The sequence below is a fragment of the Ictidomys tridecemlineatus genome, chromosome 14 (assembly GCF_052094955.1).
Source record: "Ictidomys tridecemlineatus isolate mIctTri1 chromosome 14, mIctTri1.hap1, whole genome shotgun sequence".
Taxonomy (NCBI): Eukaryota; Metazoa; Chordata; class Mammalia; order Rodentia; family Sciuridae; genus Ictidomys; species Ictidomys tridecemlineatus.
The window spans coordinates 2,034,303-2,050,394 of record NC_135490.1 but is presented as its reverse complement, the minus strand read 5'-3'; the positions used below and the strand labels follow the sequence as shown (position 1 = coordinate 2,050,394).

The window sequence follows — 16,092 nt, the reverse complement described above, 5'->3', positions numbered from 1 at the left end:
TACTCTTTCTACCTTTTATGCATACAAAGTGTCTTTATCTAATTGGAATACAGCAGTCAGTCTATGATTGCAGTTATTATAAATCATACCTCACATTGCAATGCAACAGTGATTTTGAACAGAAGAAAAGTCACATGCCCTATCCTGAATATTGATTATAAGGTCCCAACCCGAATAGTTCAGTAACACAAACATCCCACTCCATCAAATTAAAGCTTTAGTTTGGAGTGAAAGTGTTACATGAAATACTTAAGGAAAATCCCTACTAATTTTGACTTTTCTTACCCCTTACCTACTGTTTCCTGGGACATTAATTAACTGGTTCAGTAATTCCATATTTTGATAAGTGCCAGTGACAAATATGAATGAAGAACTGCCCGTGTCCTGATGTGCTCTGTGTGGGGTGTGCACGGCAGGTGTGTGAACCAGGAGGTGGCGTGATGCTGACTGGGCAGGAAGGGCTGCCCACCCTGTGGTCAGCACAGGCCGCAAAGGGGAAGTGGCCTGTAGTATAGGTCCTCAGAGATGTCAGTGGTGTCTGTGTTCACCCCAAGCAGCCCCAGGTATCCTTTGTAAAACCAAAGAGGATCATGTTAACATCTTGATAAACATTTACCCACTCCTTTGCCTACTCTGTGAAATGTATGTGTTGAAATCTGGTGTTTTAGGCCCTGGAGATATGGGCTGCCACATTCTTCCCTGATCCACCAAGTGACAGCCAATTCAGACTGTCACCTCCAAAGTCTCGCTCATGATGGCCTACTTGTGAAAGGATTTCCTTATAGTCCATCCTTAGGATACAGTAAAGAGGGGGGTGCTACCTTCTCACTGGTGAAGCACTGTTTGAGTCAGCTTTCGCATCACTGTGACCAAAACTCCTGATGAGAACAGAGTAGAGGACAAGTTTGTTTGGCTCATGGCTTCAGAGATGCCCCAGCTCCAGGCACAAGATGCAGCAAACATCATGGTGGCAGGGCGTGGCCGGGAAAGCAGCTCTGCACACGGAACCAGAGAAACAGAGACTTCCCGCAGTGGCAAGTCCCAGGGACCCCCTCCCCCGGCCACACCCCCTCTCTGGCCACACCCTACCTGCCCACAGTTACCACCCAGTTAATGCTTCAAGTGGAGCAATCCATGATCAGGTCACACCTGTCATCATCTAATCATTTTACTTTTGAAAAGTATCCTATAATCTGACACCCGAGCTTTGGGGGACACTGCATACCTTCTTGGGAAATGTGAGCCTTACCCACTGCTGGACACAGCCCTCCGGCGGCCTGAGTCCCTGGGGCCCCTGCTGTGCACTTGGTCCCTGGTGCACTGTCCTCTCGGCAGATGACTTCCTGGAGTGCACCTGCGCTGAGCCCCAGACTCTTAGGCTGGGCCCCGGAAGCCCTCAGAAGGAGTCCCCCAGAGGGACCGTGGTTCCTCGTGTGTACTCCGCACCCCTGCTGCTGCAGTCCTGCCACCACATCAGCGTCCTCTTCCTTCCTCTAAGTTCCTGCCATCAAGTGGATGTTTTGCTAAAGATTTCTTGAAGAAAAGTAGGAATTACATGTAGATGAACCACTTTCGTTCTGATTAAGACACCCAAGTATTCCACCACCAACATGATGAAAACAAAATTAATTTTGGAAATGGTGGGGCATGTGCTAGAAATGTAGGAAATTGTGATGTTCTCCCAACTATAGCCTCTGAACCCCGCACTTGCGGAGCACCTCGCTGGGGGAACTGCCTCCTGTCCACAGGCTTCCTCTGTGCTACCTCCCAGGGAACTTAAAACTCTCCATTCACAAGGCATGTTACACACGTGTGCACACTCTTTACATACAGCACTCAAGTGCGTGTGTAGACAGAGACATGCATGCTCCTGCAGGTAGACGGCCTCTTGTGTGCTCACTATCACAGAACCTGGGCTTGCACAGCTAATGTGCGTCTCTACCCTTGCTCCAATGAGTTAGAATGACTGCCCAGCTTTCACATAAATAGGAAAAGGATGAGTTGTTATTGCTTGGAAATAGATGCTGAATCCCAGGATTTCCTAAATAGTTAAAGGCTATCACCAATTTGAATTCACAAATATAAATTAAATTTTTCACTGTATACTATGTATTTATGATATACTTGGAGAAGGAGTGGGCACACAACTTAACCTATAAGATAAATAAAATTGTGCTGAGGAATAACAATAAGCAAGTTCTACGCGTGCTGCTGAATCAAGGGTATGAACAAGTTACTATGAATTTGACAGTGGGTTAGCATAAGTTGTTAATATAGTAACTTTCTGAAATGAATTTTAAATTACTCAACAAATTACCATGCATTTTTATCTGTTTATTTTTTATTGAATAAAATGTCTCTATTACGCAAAAATTAATGGAATGCCTTTATAGATGTTCTTCTACAATTTTAATTTTTTTCTTTACTAAAAGAAAAAATCCTCATTTAATGTTAAAATTACACAGAGAGCAGTAATTTCTCTCCTCTTATTAAGCACCAAAAAAACAAGATGTACAGTAAAATTGTTTTATCACTGAAAAAGTACAGAAAAAGTAAATTCCCATTTATGTTTTACAGTTCTGTTGAGGTAGTGGTGCTTGGGGGACCAGCCAGCGTCGCCCACCCCAGCCTCTGTTCCCTTCTAAAGCATCTTTCCCTACGCCCTTTGTTTTCCAGTGGTGTTCGGGCAGTTTGCCTACTTCCAGACAGCGCTGAACGACTTGGCAGAACTATTTGATGGAACCCACCCCCAGGCCAGACTTCTCAGTTCACTCTCAGGCTCTCATTCAGGTCAGAGGCTTTTACAATCCCATGAGACATCTGTGGTGACTGATTTTAAATTTGTCTATTTCTTTGTTTTGATGAATGAGAAATTTAATGATTGAATTTGCAGGTGTGTTTAGCAAAGTCTTGTTTTAGGTGTAAGCTTTCAGAAATGTCTTATCCTATTTAAAAAACACCCACCTTTATGTTCCATAGTAAGGTCATGGAACATGTAATATGTCCATATAAGAGGCAAATATCAGAAACTTAATGGGTGCTAGGTTGTGTCATGTATTTGTTTTCTGCTTCATAATCCTCTACCTGGAGTCAAGAGCTCTTCACAGTTTGTTCTAAATCATTTAAAACCTGAACTTGTGCCCAGGCAGAGAATATCCATAGATTCCAGTGTCCGTGGAGGGTTCCTGAAACCAGTCCCCTTCCACACCGAGGGTCGGCACAATTCTGCAGGGTTAATTTATCACAGTCTATTTACCACACCCCTTACCAATGAGCCAGCCCCTTTATTTTCACTTCTGCTGTCTTTTCAGCATGTACTTGTTAAAATTGCTTAATCAATCTCCAAGTAAAGGATGTATACACAATCTCGAAACTACTAAGGTTAAGATTTAGTTATTTCCAGTTTTCCACTATTTCTTTTTTATCTTTACACTTTTAAATTCATTCTAACTAGTTATACATGACATTAGAATGCATTTTGACATGGCATACATAAATGGAGTATGACATCTCATTCTTCTGGTTGAGCATGATGTAGAATTACACTGGTTATATAATCATATATGCACATAGGTAATAATGTGTGATTCATTCTTCTATCCTCCCCATCCCCATATACCCTCCTCTCCCTTCACTCCCCTACGTCTGATCCAAAGTCCCTCTGTTCTTCCCTAGCTCCCATGGTATTATGAATCAGCATCCACATATCAGATACAGCATTCACTTCTAAGGGATTCTTAGGGATTGGCTTATTTCACTTAGTGCGACATTCTCCATCTCCATCCATTTACCACCAAATGCCATAACTTCATTCTTCTTTAAGGCTAATATTTAATTGTGTATATATGCCACATTTTCTCTATCCATTCGTCTGCTGAAGGGCACCTAGGTTGGTTTCATAGTATTGTGAATTGAGGTGCTATAAACATTGATGTGGCTGCGTCACTGTCGTATGCTGGTTTTAAGTCCTTTGGTTATAAACCAAGAAGTGGAATAACTGGGCCAACCGGTGGTTTCATTCCCAGTTTTCTGAGGAATCTCCATACCGTTTTCCATAGTGGTTGCACCAATTTGCAGTCCTACCAGCAATGTATGTATGTACCTTTTTCCCCACATCCTCGCCCACAGTTATCATGATTTATATTCTTGATAATTGCCATTCTGGCAGGAGGGAGATGAAGTCTTAGAGTAGTTTTGATTTGCATTTCTCTAATTGCTAGAGATGTTGAACACTTTTGCATATATTTGTTCAGCATGTGTGTTTCTTCTGAGAATTGTCTGTTCAGTTCCTTCGCCCATTTATTTATTGGGTTATTTGGTTTTTGATGTTAAGTTTTTTATATATCCTGGAGATTAATGCTCTATCTGAAGTGCATGTGGTAAAGACTTTCTCCCATTCTATAGGCTCTCTTTTCACAATCTTGATTGCTTTATTTCTGTGAAGAAGTTTTTTAGTTTGATCCCCTTTATTAATTCTGGATTTTATTTCTTTTGCTTTAGGAGTCTTGTTAGTGAAGTTAGTTCCTAAATTGACATGGTGGAGATTAGGCCTATCTTTTCTTCTGTTAAGCAAAGGGTCTTTGGTCTAAAGGCCAGACCCTTGATCCACTTTGAGTTGAGTTTTGTGCAGGGTGAGAGATAGAGGTTTAATTTCATTCTGGATTTCCAGTTTTCCGAGCACCATTTGTTGAGAGGCTGTCATTTATACAATGTATGTTTATGGCACCTTTGTCTGGTATGAGATAACTGTATTCAAGTGGGTTTATCTCTGTGTCCTCTATTCTGTACCATTGGTCTACATGTCTGTCTTGGTGCCAATACCATGTCATTTTTGTTACTTTGGCTCTATGGTATAATTGGTGGTCTGGTATTCTGATGCCTCCTGCTGTACTTTTCTCACTGAGGATTGTTTTGGTTATTCTAGGACTCTTATTTTTTTTAATGAATTTCATGATTACTTTTTCTATTTCTATGAAGAATGTCATTAGAATTTTAATATGAATTGCATTAACTCTGTATAGTACTTTTGGTAGTATGGCCATTTTGACAATATTATTTCTGCCTATCCAAAACAAGGGAGATCTTTCCATCTTCTAAAGTCTTCTTCTTTAGTGTTCTATAATTTCCATCATAGAAATCTTTCACCTCTTTTGTTAGATTAATTCCCAAATATTTTATTTTTTTTGAGTCTAATTTGAATGGAGTAGTTTTTCCAATTTCTCTTTCAGTGGATTCATCACTGATATAGAGGAATGCATTTGACTTATGGGTGTTAATTTTTTACCCTGCTACTTTGCTGAATTTACAGATGCAGAAAAAGCATTTGACAAAACACAGAACCCTTTAATGCTCAAAAGAGTAGAAAAAATCGGGATAACAGAAACATATCTCAACATTATCAAAGCTACCTATGCTAAACCCAAGGCCAACATCATTCTAAATGGAGAAAAATTGAAAGCATTCCTGCTAAAAACTGGAACAATACAGGGATACCCCTTTCCACCACTTTCATTCAACATTATCCTTGAAACTCTAGCCAGAGCAATTAGATAGACAAAAGAAATTAAAGGGAAACCAATAAGAAAAGAAGAACTCAAACCATTACTATATGTTGATGACATGATTCTATATTTAGAAGATCCAAAAAATTCCACCTGAAAACTTCTAGAACTAATAAATGAATTCAGCAAAGTAGCAGGATATCAAACCAACACCTATAAATCACTATTTCTTAACCAAACAGCTATGACCATGTTTTGTTATTTTCTACCAACATCCTATGGTAGAACCTTTAAGAAGAGGCATTCAAAATCTTGATACATAGTAATAAATTCTCCTGGAAATTCTTGTAGCCACCCACTCCCAAGCTGTTCAGGATAGGATACAGGCCAGGCTCTCTCAAGAGGTTACAAAATTTTACTTCAGTAGGCTTTTCCTGAATGTGTTAATTTTTAAAATCAACTTTCAATTCAAAAAAAAATTTTTTTCATTTTAAGAAAATTTCTAGCCAGCAAGAATCAAATCAATGTAATCTGAGGTTACGATGCAGCCAGTAATTGTGTCTTACATGTTATCAGCCAGTAGCCCTATTCTGTTTTCTTCAGAAGAAAGCAAACATGAAACAATGATTGAATGCATTTTACTAGAATGTAGGAACAGAGTTTTAAAGTCTTGATATAAACAATATTTGGGTCTTAAACCCAAAATTAAAGTTTATTTTTTTAAAGTTCAAAGACTCATTGTGAAATTCCAAGTTAAAATGATCTCCGTGAATACTCCCATTCACCCAGGGCTGGGTGTTTTCTGGCCCCAGGAATGATCTCTGTCTTTATCTGTAGGTGAAACGCTGCCTTTGGCTACATCCAATCAAATCCTGCTTCGATTCAGCGCCAAGAGTGGGGCGGCCGCCCGGGGCTTCCACTTTGTTTATCAAGGTAAATGCACCCCCTGTCCCCCTCCTCTGCTCCTCTAACACTGCAGCTCCACCTTCTTCAGACAAGTCATGGAAGTATCCAAACCACACTTTTGTGATATTTAAGGAATTGAGGATATTTATATAAGATAAAATTATTTAATGAAAATATTAGTTGTTCTTTCAACACCTGGATTTTCTATTTCTACTCCAGATCATAATATCTCATTTATCCAGCACTCTACGGAGACGGATCTTTATCCTATGACCTTTGTGTAGCTCTGTGCTTCTCAAAATGTCTGCAAATATAATATTTTTTTTCTGATTAAGTAAACCATTTCATTATAGTTTATATCTTTGCAAGGACTTGAATGAAATACACTTAATCAGGTAATCCACTTGTTACTGGGAAAATTAACTTAAACAACAATTTAACAAAAAAAAATTTATGCATCTCCCACTTTACCTACCTAATTCTGGTTGGTTGTGCTTTATTCATTTTTAGCTCTTCTACATCATTTCTGTTTATTTTTAAATTTGGAACTCATTAAAAATAAATTTGGGATTACTTCATAGATTTGAAGGGTGAAGAATTTTACCTGAGTGTGGTTTACCTTTTCTGCACCTTCATTGAGTGAGCTTAAGGAACTGCCAGGTGACCGCATGCACATTTGGGGATGAGAACAGGGGCAACATGGGACTTGTCATGATCACAGTTGGCGGGTGGGAATCTGGGAGAGACTCTTCCTTGTAGAGAAAAACTGTCCAAACATAAGGCGTGATCTTGATCCAGTTTTCCTCTAGGCTAGAGAGAACACTACCCACCCCTAAATATTCTCTTTCAGTTGGAAGGAAATAATTTTTTAGCAATGACACCTTTCCCTTAACAAAGACTTCAGAAAGCATCCTTGATATATTATGTTTTTCAAAAAAAATATGGAGGATAACAAGGTCGTATAATTTATATATCCTAGCTAATAATCTCACATTGCAAAAGCCATGCCATCAAAATATTTCACTATAAAAGAAGCCTCAGTTTTCAGCAATAAGAATATTTAAAGAATAGTAGAAAGAAAGTGAGAATAATATCTGACAGATAAGTAGGAGGCAAACTACCTTTGAATCTGGTTTAAGCAGCAGTTGATTGAGTCTCTATGCTATTGATTTAAATGTCACCACCTTGCTATAAGCTGTAGCTCTTGTTAAATATGAACAATTAACTAGTATCTCTTAAAAATTGACTTTATTAGGAGACAGACCAATTTAAAGAGCCTATCTCTTGCCACTCCTAATTTTCTTCAAATAAATTCTAAATTAATTTGCAAAAGTATATTCGCAAGCCAAAATTCATGTAATATATGTAAAGAAACTGAACCAATTGATCTAAGTATATTTTTCCTCCTGAAAAAATTCAAGTCATTGGCATTCTCTACATTCTCTGCCTTTCTAAGACACTTGCTTTGATTTTTTATAAAGATTAGAAAATTGTCAGATATCAGATGAAATATCTTATGCAAATGACTGAACATCTTTATCTTCAAATGTTATCATCAGAAAACATATTTTGAAATCATGTTTCCTTGTTTAAAAGCATGCATGATTATTAAAAGAAAAGCAGAGAGTAAAGAAAAACATAGACGAAATCGAGTTTCCTTGTTCTGAAGAATATAAATGGCTCTAATATCTTCAATATTTTATAAAGTCCCAATATACCCTTTTTTCTTGCTTTTAACCAGTGAGGTTATGCAAAAGTCAGGGTCTTTTTTCATCAGAGCTAACTCCTTTGCAGATACAGGGAGAAGACAATGAATGCAATTTACAAATCACTCAACAGCAATGGGGAAATTTTCAATACCTATGAAAGGTAAATTGAACATTGGTTCTTGAAAAGTAGTTGTTGTGTTGAATGTTGAAGCCCCCAAATTACTTGAACTCTCTTCTGTGAAAGTTTCCTGAACAGTCCTTCCTATGTTAGTTACAGCTTCCTTCTTTTGTGAATTACTAAAGCTTAAAATGGCACAGTGACTTTATGACTCCTCTGGTGGCAGGTGATCTAGCTCTTGTTCCCAGACAGCTCAACTGTGAAGGACTGCTGGGGACAGATGAGCAGGGTCACAGTGCAAGCTGTGTCTGTGAGTAGGTGTGCAAGGGTCCTCCTCCTGGGGCCGTTGGTGGCTCTCTGCTCCCTGCCCCCCAGGTCATCCTGATACTAACGAGGAGACTTCAGTAACCGTGATGCTGCCATCTCTCAAACTTGTGGAGAGAAAGAAAAGGACATGTGCATAGGGCCGTTTTTTCACAAAGTGTCCTGATCATCCGAGGTATTTGCTGGCTTTCATTCATTTGTTTTCCACCGTCCTTGAGAGTAGGAGCTTACATTTGGAAGCCTGAGGGCAGGCAGAGAGAGTTGGTACACATGGAAGGCCAAGAGTCTACCATCTGCACAATGCAGCAGTTGGCTCTTCAGCGTGGGTCCCCCCTGAGCTGGAGCCTGGGATGCGGTGGAAGTGCATGGCTGTTTGGGGCTCTTCAGTGGGAACTCAGGGTCTGGCTACTCTCTGGGAGCAGAGCAGCATAGCTCACCATGACCGTGAGCAAGAAGGACTAGTGGGCAGGGGCTGGGGCTGGGGCTCAAGCGGTAGCGCGCTCACCTGGCATGCGTGCGGCCTGGATTCCATCCTCAGCACCACATACAAACAAAGATGTGTGTCCGCCGAAAACGAAAAATTAAATATTAAATTCTCTCTCTCTTAAAAAAAAAAAAAAAAGGACTAGTGGGCAGCCGAGGTAGGCGGGCTCAGTTGGCAGCCACGTCCCTGTGGGCTCAACACCCTTCCCTGCTGTGGCTAGTCTGGCCCCGCAGCCCAAGCACCATCTACAGTGTCTGAGGCAGTGGTGGTCAACAAACTTGGGAAGCAGAGGCGTGGTGAGAGCTCGTCCCGCGGGGAATGGTCAGCACGCCCCCTGAAGTGTGAGTGTCTAGGAGGGCTGTGGTCCTGCCGTCTGACGTGGTGGCTGCGGCGTTATCCCTGCACATGCTAGCTTCCTGAGGACTCGGGTGGGCACTTCTCACTCTGGAAGGCCGGGCATGCTTAGTCTTGCATGTTTCTTCTTAGATATAAGCAGGGTTTCCTTACCAGGTTCCTACCCCCCAGGAGTTCCTGGGGAGGGACTCCTGTCACCCCCTCTGCATTTCTGAGTCCCCTGACCCTTTCACTGCCAGGCAGAGAGAGGCTGGCAGAGCCTGGGATGTGCTACTCAGTCGTGGGATCCTTGCAATTCCTCAACAAAGGCCAGTGTATTCTTAGGTCAGAGCAAAGGTAAAGAACTGCACAGAGCATTACTTAGCAAGTCCTCTTCTAAAGTCTGAGAAGAGGCCTTTGATTCTGTTCTGTAAAGTCATCACTTTGCGTTAGAAACATTTTGGTGACACCAAGTAGATGCCTCTCAGGACTGGAGTCCACACTGGAATGAGTGGATAGGCTAGTAGAGGCCAGCTAACCATGGCCACAACCCTCCTGCTTCTTGCTGACCTCAAGGCAGGTGCCCATCGGGGCAGGGTAGGGAACACTGTTTACACCTTCTCCTCTGCCCTCTCTGTCTGGTGCCTGTGACTGTCTGAGGGGAGCTGGCACCTGAGTCTTTCATCAATATCAGACTGCCTTTAACGCTCCTGAGTGCTCGCTAGGTGTGCACAGCCTGCTCTCCCACCCTGTTCCAGCCTGCAGTTCTGGGCTGCCTTCAGCCTCCTCAACAGAACTCATACCAGAATTATTAAACTAGAAGGATCTAGTGTACGTTTCTCCTAGCTTTAGTAAACTGTAAAGGTTCATCGTCGATGTCTTGGGGGAAAGGAAGCCATGTGTCACAACACTTCCCTGTTGGGAGCAGTTTAGAAGTGGCAGCTCGCCTTCAGTCTTTCCATGGCACGGGTGCGGGGTCACCAACCCTGACCAGTTTTCCCTACTGGCCACCCAGCAATGCCTGAACATCATCGGCCCTGAACCACCTGCCCAGAAAAGCATCTCACTCCCAGACACGCCCACCCCTCCCTGGCCACGCCCACAACTCAACCTATTCCTGGCCACTCCCAGAACATCTTCTTACTCCACATTTTTCCAGGTCTCACTCTCCTTTTAGACAACATGGAGGCTTAATTGGTTTCCCCCTTTAAGATATTCACATTTTATATTAAGAGCTTATTAAATGTACAGCTTTTACAAAGAAGTTTCAGCATAAATTTTATTTGTAATCTGGGGGAAATAAATGTCTAAATTCCCCTGCTAGTAATGACCTGTCAAATCAGATGTCTCAGAGCCAGAGAGGAAGACGTTGGAAAGCAAAGAGAAGAGACAGATTTTAATATCCCAGGAGGTGGGAGAGGAGAAAGCTGCAAAACTGAGACTAGCAGGAGATGAAGAGGCAGGAGGTGTTCTTCAGTCACCAAAGGAAATAGGAGAGTGCCTCCGGTGGACATGCAGGCCAGTCCCACACGTGCCTCAGGTGGACGCTGCAGGCCAGTCCCACACGTGCCTCAGGTGGACGCTGCAGGCCAGTCCCACACGTGCCTCCGGTGGATGCTACAGGCCAGTCCCACACGTGCCTCAGGTGGACGCTGCAGGCCAGTCCTACACGTGCCTCAGGTGGACATGCAGGCCAGTCCTACACGTGCCTCAGGTGGACGCTGCAGGCCAGTCCCACACGTGCCTCAGGTGGACATGCAGGCCAGTCCTACACGTGCCTCAGGTGGACACTGCAGGCCAGTCCCACACGTGCCTCAGGTGGACGCTGCAGGCCAGTCCCACACGTGCCTCAGGTGGACGCTGCAGGCCAGTCCCACACGTGCCTCAGGTGGACGCTGCAGGCCAGTCCCACACGTGCCTCAGGTGGACGCTGCAGGCCAGTCCCACACGTGCCTCAGGTGGACGCTGCAGGCCAGTCCCACACGTGCCTCAGGTGGACGCTGCAGGCCAGTCCCACACGTGCCTCAGGTGGACGCTGCAGGCCAGTCCCACATGTGCCTCCGGTGGACGCTACAGGCCAGTCCCACATGTGCCTCAGGTGGACATGCAGGCCAGTCCCACATGTGTCTCAGGTGGACGCTGCAGGCCAGTCCTACCTGCACTCAGGTTTGTTTTCTTGGGCATATCTCCTGCACCTCCCATGGCAGGAGTGCAGCAAGAGAGCTTCACGCACACATCTGTGGTTGTGTCCGTGGGGTGACAGATGATTGACAGAGCCATCACCTGGTGCCCACTAAAGGCACACACCGTTCCTGGTGCTTCCACTCTGGGCCCTGCAGCAGCACTGGTCCCAGGCCACCCAGCTGTCTGGCCTGTCACTTGGTTCTCCAGCATGACCTTGCTCTCTGCCCCCTTTTCCCTAGAGTGTTCCTAACTGGTAGAGGGGAGTCACAGTGGGGGGCAGAGGCTGTGTGAAGGGCCAGGGAAGGTGGGGCCTGAGGGCAGATCCAGAGGGCTGGGTGCAGAGAGTGCTGGGCTCTCCCCCAGACACACACACACACACACACACACACACACACACACACACACATGCAGGCTCAAGTCTCAGTTTTGTAGCTTTCCTCTCGCCCACCTCCTGGGATATTAAAATTCATCTCTTCTCTTTGCTTTCCAAATGTCTTCCTGAGAAACGTTCTCCAAAATTGCATTAGAAAGCAGGTGTTACTCCTTAATTGTTGGTTTTCTTAAAATAAATAGCTATCATGTTCATGAAGACAGTTTTAACAGGAACTTGTACATCCAGGATGCTGGAGGCTGACTTCCCTGTTTGGGAACCTCCGGGTGTGGGCAGCCTGCATTACACTAGCAAGAGTCATCGTACTTGAAGTCTCTGAGTTAAGTAGCACCTTTACCATAGAATGCAATCCCTTTCCAAGTAATTGTGCACAAGCACCAAGATTCCCATTGGGAGATGTTTCTTCATTTGGTAAAAACATCCTTGAGATAACTATGGAAGTATCCTTTGGGTATATTTTCCCCCTTTATACCATTTCCAACTGTAACAAAATTCTTAAGCATAGAGCTCTGACAAATATAATTTTAAGCAGTCCTTTATTATGTTAGAATTTGATAGGTATTCTACGTTCCTCTATTAGTGAAATGTTTAATTCTGATATTCATTAATTTTTTTCAACTACAGCAAATAGATGATATATAATTTCATCAACTTTCGTTTCTGATAGAAAATATTTCAACATTGGATTGATATGTAGTTGAGTCAGAATAATCTTTTGATTTCCATTTTTATAGAATAGCTTTCTTTGCAGCAGTTACCAAAATGGTGTCTGCCATTGTTCAGACCCAATTAGGAGAGGGACACCAGCGTGTTGAGGAAGAGCAGTCTGAAGACAGGGTCATTGTTAAGGAAAATGGGTACATGAACGAACTCTCTCCAAGGGCAGCCCCACCGAATATGAAAATAGCCAGGACAAAGAAGAACAGGGTCCCGCAAGCAGCACACACTGTGGCTGACGGCGGAAGTCAGAGCGGAACACACAAACTTCCAAGTGCACAACTGGCTCCAAGGCATTGGCTTGTGGTGACAGGTCCCTTTGCCAGTTGAAGTACCTTTCAAACTTTATCCCATGCTCCTTTGACAGGCAGGGAAATGTGTTGCAGATGGCGATTTCTGACATACAACCTAAGAAAATGTCTCACCCACGTTGCACAGAGCCTCCCCCACCAATACCCACCATCTAAGGACACTGAGTCACACACCTGTCATCTCACAGATTTAGGGTTTTGCTTCCTGTGGCAATGAAGACCACACACATGGGAAATGGACAGTCTCAGAAAGAGACCACTTGGGGGTTTGTGGATGATGCAGGCTAGTTGGAGGGGTTGGGAAGGACTGGTCATCCTGTGACTTCTCTCTGGACTTGCTGCTGCTGGGCACGGGACATCCATTTTACCTAGAAGGTAGAAGGGTCAGAACAGCCTGGGACTGTTGAGAGTAGGGAGCTCCTGCTCATGCTGGACACACCGGGATTCTGGGGCCTCTTCGTGGCTTCCAAAGTGGCCTCCCTCTCAGTGCCGTGCAGCCGGCAGACGCCTGGGCTCCTTCCTCTTTGAGGAGGCCTGCTCTGAGCCTGTTCCAGGGGCACAGGGCAGGGATGCTGACGGCAGGCAGAACTTCTCCACCTCCCCAGCCAGGCCTCGTCATGCCCACTGTGCATTCGGCCCCTGTGAGTGCGAGATCTCAGACCGCCTCCTTGTTGGCGGAATCTGCAGCCTTGGCCCTCTGGGACCGGCTCATTTCACTTTGCACAAGTCCTCGAGGGGCAGGAGATCCTTCCTGTGTAAGTGGAGTAAAATTCCAGTGTACACACGTTTAGACCCCTTTTCTTCACCCATTCTTCTGCGGACAGTTAGCTTGTTCCCCATCTTGTCTATACTGAGTAGCACTGCGGTGAGCTTGCAGAGTTCTTCCGGAACCCTGGACTCAGTCCTCTCAGGCAAATATCCAGAGCCTGGCCTGCAGTATCATGTGGTCGTTCTATTTAGATTTCATTGCTACATCGCAATGGTCATGGCATAAGGAGGCTATAAAGAGTGCTTTCCCCACTAGGTTTTAAGACTATGGAGGCTTGTTTTAGTCAACTTTTTCACTGCTATGACTAAAAAACCTGGTAGAACAATTCAAGAAGAGGCTCAAGGTTTTGGTTGTCTCACCCCACATGGCAGAAGAGTGGGGTGGAGGGAAGCAGCTCTCATGGTGATCAGGAAGGAGAGAGAGAGAGAGAGAGAGAGAGAGAGAGAGAGAGAGAGAGAGAGAGAGAGAGAGAGAGAAAGCTCCACTCGCCAAATACAAAATATAGACCCCAAAAGCCCGTCCCAATGCCCCACCTCCCCCAGCCACAGCCTCCCTGCCTTCAGCCACCCTCCAGTTAATCCCATGGGGATCGACTCACTGACCGGGTGAAGGTGCTCCTAACTCAGTCACCTCTCCTCTGAACTTTCTTTTACTGTCTCACACATGAGCTTTGGGGTCCTCCAAACCCTAACCAGGCTGAATGCAGTTCTTCATTGTGAAGTGGTGAGGTCCTTGTTGGTGGTCACTTACTTGCTTGATGTCACTCGGCCCTGTAAGGCACTATTCTTCCTATGTCCATTCCTTGCTCTGAGTGGGAAATCCAGGCGGTCCTCGGGTCACCTGAGCTTGGAGCGTGGGGTGGACCTGCTCCTGAGGTGCTGACTTGGGTGTTGGCATCCCTCTCCCAGGCTCCAGTCTGCTGTCCAGATGAGGTGGTGGCCTGCTGATAAAGACTCAGATGGCTGTGTTCTGTTTGCCTGCAGCTGTCCCTCGCACCAGTGACACCCAGTGCAGCTCTGTCCCCGAGCCCAGATATGGGAGAAGAATCGGCTCTGAGTTCTCCGCAGGCTCCATTGTTCGATTTGAGTGTAACCCGGGTTACCTGCTGCAGGGCTCCACGGCCATCCGCTGCCAGTCTGTGCCCAACGCACTTGCTCAGTGGAATGACACGGTGCCCAGCTGTGTAGGTGAGTGTCCTCCACGGTGGGGTGACAGGTGCGGGCTGTGCCCACAGTCCCCAGTGCAGAGAGCTCCTGTCCAGGGTCACCGTCTGGTCCACACAGAGTGGCCGTCTCCTAACCTGCATGATGGGCAGGTTGTGTTTGAGGACTGCCTGAGCAGTAGCCACCCTTAAAGAGCTGCTGTCTAAGACGCATCAGAGCACAAGGCCCGAGCACACTTCCTCTCTCCACTCTGTTAAGAGTGCCATCGACTGACGCCGCGGCCAAACCACATAATTTCATTTTGGGGTAAAAGCATGATGAGGTTGATTTGCTGTATTACTTGGGTAATGCTCTTTAATACATTTGTGCTGATGAATGTTTGAAAAGCAAGAGGTTAATGCAGCCTGAATGGCAATGGCATTGTTAGTTAGGTTTTATTTGCTTCATTTTGTGTAGAAAACTCTAGTGTAATCATAATTAGCACTTGAATTCATTTGCATTTTAAGCATCTCTTCTTCTCCTTGGACTTGCTCATAAATCCCGTTAGCATCATCTGGAGCCGCACGTCTGTGTGGGAAGAGAACGCTCTGCAGTGGTCTTTAAATTAACTAGATGAATTATTCCAAATAGAATTCGCTTCAGAGATGCCGTTGGTAGGTGCAGCACCTTCTTAGAAACCTGAAGAGGTGTTTAGAGGTTCCAGGTCTGTAAGTTAGTAGCACAACAGGTGATCACCAGAGGTATGGCTGATTTAAAAGGGACTCAACTCTACCTTGGCCACAAATGCCATTTAGAGTACCACAGTCCATGGGAAGTTCCTGTCACTATCTGACTACACAGAAAAGAAAACCAAAGCCAAATTAATGGCCTTGCTGCATTTTACATTTATTCTATGTGGCTCTGTCTCTCAGTTCCCTGCAGTGGCAATTTCACTCAACGGAGAGGGACTATTCTGTCCCCCGGCTACCCTGAGCCCTATGGCAACAACCTGAACTGTGTGTGGAAGATCAGCGTGACGGAGGGGTCCGGAATCCAGGTGTGTGCCCCATCCCAGAGCCACCGTGGACTTGGCCAGCAACCCTGGCCTTTTCTTCTTTTGCTCTTGTTTCCATCCCCTTCCTCGCCTGCCTCCCTCCCTCCTTCCCTCCCTCCTTCCTGCTTCCTTCCCTCCCTCCCTCCTTC

The 16,092-nt window shown here is 44.9% G+C and overlaps 1 protein-coding gene across 2 annotated transcripts in view; it reads left to right on the top strand.

Annotated features, from left to right (window-relative positions):
* Positions 1-16,092, top strand: part of Csmd1 (CUB and Sushi multiple domains 1) — a 1,629,066-nt gene that overhangs the window by 1,432,314 nt on the left and 180,660 nt on the right. For both annotated transcript variants that reach the window (XM_040292009.2, XM_040292008.2), the window contains exons 32-35: positions 2,677-2,790; positions 6,339-6,434; positions 14,731-14,934; positions 15,822-15,946. In XM_040292009.2, the coding sequence (XP_040147943.1) occupies positions 2,677-2,790; positions 6,339-6,434; positions 14,731-14,934; positions 15,822-15,946 (539 nt within the window). The remainder of the gene's footprint in view (positions 1-2,676; positions 2,791-6,338; positions 6,435-14,730; positions 14,935-15,821; positions 15,947-16,092) is intronic.